Below are 5,533 nucleotides of genomic sequence, written 5' to 3' on the forward strand. Positions count from 1 at the left end.
ATGAAAGACAAAGAGGAAACAAGTTTACTTAATGACTTAGCCCGTACTGCTGGTGATTACATGCGATACAAGGACATCAATCCGAAAGAGTTCCTAGAACCTGTGAGTGGTTCCTGAAGGATCAGCGATTCTCTGAGTGGCGCAGTAGTAGCTCAGGTCTTCTCTGGGTCTCTGCGGGCCCTGGGCGTGGCAAGTCCGTCTTGTCAAAGACACTGGTTGACGAAGGACATCTGAATCTTACTACGGTTACCATTACACCATATTCCATGGTATATAGCCCACAATCCGCAGTGGCTTACTTCTTTTTCAAAGAAGGTGAAGGTGGGAAGACGGATGGTGCCCGTGCACTATGTGCACTACTACACCAAATCTTTACCATTTCATCCACCTCAAGCGCAATCCGACATGCCCTTCCAGCCCACAAAGCAAATGGTGAAACTTTAACCATGAAGCCTTCCGAGCTATGGCAAATCCTAGTAGATTGCGCAACAGCTTCAGAGGGCAGCGAGATCATCTGCGTCCTGGATGCTCTGGATGAATGTGAAAAGAGTAGCAGAACTTGGATTCCAAAAACCCTGGGGAAGTTTTATTCCAACGAAGAGAAGCGGTCAACGTCAAAGCTCAAGTTCCTTATCACAAGTCGTCCCTATCAAGATGTGGAAGGCTCATTCGAGGGTTTCCCAAAGAACGCAGCATACATGCGCCTTGACGGCGATGAAAAATCAGACCAGATCCGTGAGGAAATAGATCTCGTCATCGACGCCGAAGTCGAAATCCTGACCAGAAAGTTCAATGATCAATCCAGTGCTGCTGAGAAGATTAAGACGCGACTCAAAAGCATGGAACATCGCACCTACCCTTGGCAATACCTAACACTCGGTTATATTGAGGAACAACCTGCTATGTATTCCAAAATATCATCTGTGGAAAAGCTACTGTCTCATTTGCTCAGTAACTAGCGTTGCTGATGCTTATGAAACCATGTTGAGTCGAAATGCCGATGAGCCAGCAAAGAAATTCCTTCTTCACCTTGTGCTCGCTGCTGAACGACCTCTTACTTTACTTGAAGCAAATATTGCGTTGACTCTCGCTCTTCAAGAGCAAAAAGTGGGATCACATGCAGACGTCATGGATGGAATCTGGTCACTTTCCGCTTTCGAGGCTGTCGTCAAGGAACCTTGCGGCCTCTTCATCAGCATACACGACTCAAAGCTCTCATTTATTCATCCGACAGCAAGGGAATTTCTTCTAACCAAGAGAGGAGATATGGGCTGGGGAGGCAGCTTCAACCTCCAGCAGTCTCACAGAGTGATGTTACAAGTGTGTCTCGATTACTTGTTTATCCCTGACATCGACGGACCTGGATACACTTTGACTACCATTCTCAGTGACGACAAGCCAGATGCATTTCTTGACTACTCAGCTAAATATTGGCCTTTGCATATGGTCAAGCATGGACTTGACCTCTCCGATAACAATCTGAATCGCGTGCGCATGCACTGTGAGCATGCATCCGTTCGTTGATCGTCTACTCCGTAGCGGAAACTGTAGGGTAAAGGAAGTCGAAGACACTGGTGGTGAATACAATGCAATGATTTGATTTTATGTACAACAGTAATGTATGGGTTCCCATATAAGACACATAGCCATGATTACATTAGGGGGCGGGGGCATCTATAATATTTCACTAACACAAGAATAAAAAAGAAGAGTCAAAAAGGAACTGCCACCAGCAGGACCAAGAGAAAAGCAAGAAGAAAAAAATGTAGAATACAGACTGGAAGAAGTCGAATGGGCATAACCAACCCTCGACCATTGTCCAGCCAGAAGAAAACCTTTCACTCACGTAAACTTGAGAAAAACCGGCCAAGCCATGCCCCAATGCTGCATCGGAGAAATGCTCTAAAATTGGTCGCGACGAAGGACGACCAATATCATGATGGTCATTCATTAAACAATGATAATAAAAAATGCTGGGACCCCCATATTGAAAACGGTGGGAAATGAGAATCAAGAATCATCGAGTCACCCACGTATCGTATCGCGCGGTGAGCTCTCCAAGAACGTCAACCATCGGTGGTATTTAACAACGGTATGAAAATGTTGGATCAAGCCGCGCCCTTTGCGAGTATGTCGATTGTGCGACGTTTCAACTCCAAACGGTATGCTCTATGCACAAGCCCAACTTCACGTTCCAAAGCGGTAAGCGCGCAGACTTAAGCCTTCCGAGAACGGGTGACGGGTCCGTTAGACCGGCCGGTAGACGAGGCGTTGCCGTTCGACTTGGCATTTCCGTTGGCAGTCTTTCCGTTGGCAGCCTTTCCGTTGCCCTTGGTGGGAGGAGGCACCTGGAACTTGGCCATATCGATGACAGCCTGGCGGCCAGTGTTGCTGCGGGGGCGGGCCCCCTTGGAAGCCTTGTTGTAGGTGGCGATGTAGAAAGAAATGAACAGGAAGAGGTAGGAGGTGATGATACCAATTCCGGCGAAAGCGGCGAACTCCTCACCGGCACACTTGCCCATGTTGGGAACCCAGGGGAAGTAGGTGGACGAGAAGTAGGTGTAGGAGGCGAAGTAAATGAAGCCTGTTCCGTCGCATTAGCTCAGATTCTCTCCCTCTTCGTAAGCGACTCAACTGCTTTACTTACCGACATCAATGATGAACTGGACGATCTGGAGACGGGTGATCCACTCCTTCCACCAGATGCGGATTCCACGGGCGCTTTGGAAGTAGTACCAGTACATGACGACGTGGACCAGCAGGTTGATGGTGATAGGAACCCAGGACACGGAAGTCAGACCGATCAGCTGAGTATAACACAGGAGGGCGGTGGCACCGTGGTGGTAGGTGTGGAGGAAGGTCAACGGCTTCTTCTTAAGGAAGAGAAAGACGGTGTCGATGAATTCGAGGTATTTGGTCAGGTAGTTCAACTATTGATTGTCGCATCAGCATGTTTGTCGGTTGTTTACCAGTATTTCTGGCGCACTCACATAATACAAGACGACGAGGGGCTGAGTCCATCCACCGTCATGGTCGCAAATGGCGAAGAAGATGCCATGCCTCCAGATGGTCGGCAGCAACTGCTCAATAAAGAGTGCCAGCAGAGTTGCGCTGATCGCAGTCAGGTAGAAGTTGTGGATCATGAACAAGGTGTTGAGTTTGAGAGCCGAGAAGTTCTTCATGACGGCGCGACCACCGAAGATGACCACATAGTAGGTGACGAGCATCGCCGCGGTGGAACGGATGTCGGACAGAGGCGTCTGACCCGCAACGAACTTGAATTCCTCGGCAGGGAAACCCACGACATACTCAAAAGCCTTGTTGAAAATGGGCCACAGGTGGATGCCGAAGGGCCGATCGATTGTCGGGAATGACACGTCTTGCAACAATTCAGCGGCCATGATGGACGGTAGAAATCAAACAGTTGATTTCAGAGGACTTGAAAGTTGTGCGATCGCACTGCGCTTTTCCGGTTGAGAGAAAAGCGAGACGTGGGCGAGTTGCCAATTCTTCTTCCTCTCTTATTTTTCCCCTTCCCTTTTTTTTTTCCTTCGGGGAGGATTGTGCTGACAGGGCCGACAAGGTTAAAGCCGGAAAGGGTGCAGACAATGGAAGGAACGACAAGAAGCGAAGAAAGACAGTAATGAAAAGGGGGGAAGAAGAAGGGAAGAAAGAAAGAAAAGGAAAAGGTTGAGAAGAAGAAGAAGAGGTCGGCTGGGATGGAAAGAAAAGAGAGACGAGAAGAGGTGGAGAGAGCGAGAGTTCGCAAGGAGGACGATCCGCGTCTCTTTTTTTGGTCCGGCACGTCCGCTGCGGCCCCCAATGCGGCCTAGTGCCTCGGTCGGCATAAAAGGGGTTCCCAGTTATCCGTCATTCCCTGATGTGTTCAGGCAGACACTATTCTGTCGGTCTTTGTTTGCAGCATAAGGCTTCCGTTTCGAATGTCCGGCGTCCTCCCTACATTCGATGCTCCTGCAAAGACCACAAATGCTAAATGCTCAAGCCAGGGATGCCGTCCAGGTGGTACAACTCAATTGCAGCCATTCTGACCAGGTTGGCCACTCAATTTTGGCTTTCACATGCTCAATTTCATCTGCCACGACGGGGTTTAATTTCGACCTGTCACCTCCCTCACCAATAAGAGGTCTTTGCCCGCCTGATTATCTCCCCAATTACAGGAACGTCGAATTTTTCGGATATTTATGGACCCTGGGTCGATCACTAATCGTGATCCCCAGGTTTCCTTCGAAGGATCATTTTCTCCGACCTCTCTGTCGACTACCATCTGAGGCTCTCCGGAGAATATCGTGCACTCAACACTAGGTATACGTAAAGAGCCATCCGATTGCCTGGTAACACGGCTCGGATCATGGTCCTCATCGCGATGGCTGTCCGACCTGAGACGAGACAACGTTGCTCCGATTGACACAGGGGCAGTCTACACCGTAGGATAAATCGCATACTTTGTGGTGGCTCAATACTTCAGGAACATCGGAGGTTATCATAAGGATGATGTGGGCCGGTGGATGGTTTGATTGGCGTTTCATTTGTGATGCGTTGACAACTACCTCGTACAGAGTAGGTAGTATATTTCCCCATCCGGTAGTTGGCTGTTCCCAGTTGTCTTGAAACGGTCGATGGTCTCAATTTTGGGCCTCTCTGATCAATGTAACCATAACAATCAATGTTTACACTTCAATCAATGAGAAACCGTACCGCAGGAATCCCGAACTCAATTTCTATAGATTTCATTGACTGCCGGGGCTGGCCTCGGCTTCGAGTAACCCGGGCTTGTACAACGACGCACAGACCAGATGTCCTACAGTAGACAATCGCAGACTGCAGGATGATCTGTATGAAGCCCTAATTGATCTTCCTCGATACTCATTCCGGAATGAAACATTTCTTGGTATTCATGTTCTTAAGCCGAGTGCAATTATATTTGACATCTTAGGTTTAAGGCGTACTGACTATCGAGGTTTCCTAATAATCACCGCAGACCTGGTTATCGTAGGTATAACCTAATGGGAACATCATGATCTTGCCTGGGACCGGAAGTTTATTTAGACCATTGTCAAGTTTTGCACGTATGCTAAGGGAAAGCCATATTTTATTGATGACTAGAGCGGCGGTTATATATATCCCACCTAACCGTGCCTTTTGAGACAGGTTCAGAGAGGGGAAATTAATCAATTGCAGCCAAAAAGCATCAGGAGACAGTCAACAGCCATGCTTTGTAGATACAAGAACAGCCCGAGTATTGTAACCTTACATGTCTTCGTAGAAGTACTAACTAGTACCTACTCCGTACCTCAAGCTTCGCGTGCATCTTCAAGCACTGTAGGATCGAATTGATGTCTGGAGTAATTTGCTGGAGGCCTAGTTTGAAAGGAAACGAGCACTGAGATTATTGTATTGCATTCGACATAAACATATGGAATGCGTGGAGATCAGATGGAGGAGAAGTCGAGCAAGTCTTGCTAAACAGGGCGTGGAGAAGTGATACCTGAGGCTGCTGATGCCTGGGTAAGGA

At 48.3% G+C, this 5,533-nt stretch overlaps 2 protein-coding genes across 2 annotated transcripts; one reads left to right on the forward strand and one right to left on the reverse strand.

Annotated features, from left to right (window-relative positions):
- On the forward strand, window positions 1–1,524 carry KD926_006500 (uncharacterized protein; the record flags this gene model as incomplete). Its single annotated transcript, XM_053099491.1, has 3 exons — window positions 1–102; window positions 210–937; window positions 990–1,524. 3 exons carry the CDS (start codon window positions 1–3, stop codon window positions 1,522–1,524), a joined length of 1,365 nt encoding a protein of 454 aa, XP_052956757.1.
- A 692-nt stretch (window positions 1,525–2,216) lies between these two features.
- On the reverse strand, window positions 2,217–3,401 carry KD926_006501 (elongation of very long chain fatty acids protein; the record flags this gene model as incomplete). Its single annotated transcript, XM_053099492.1, has 3 exons — window positions 2,217–2,584; window positions 2,648–2,930; window positions 2,991–3,401. The coding sequence occupies 3 exons, from the start codon at window positions 3,399–3,401 to the stop codon at window positions 2,217–2,219; spliced, it is 1,062 nt and encodes a 353-aa protein (XP_052956758.1).
- Between the last annotated feature and the right edge of the window lie 2,132 nt (window positions 3,402–5,533).

This window comes from Aspergillus affinis (assembly GCF_023601865.1).
Source record: "Aspergillus affinis strain CMG 70 chromosome Unknown NODE_34_length_287566_cov_88_205910, whole genome shotgun sequence".
Lineage (NCBI taxonomy): Eukaryota > Fungi > Ascomycota > Eurotiomycetes > Eurotiales > Aspergillaceae > Aspergillus > Aspergillus affinis.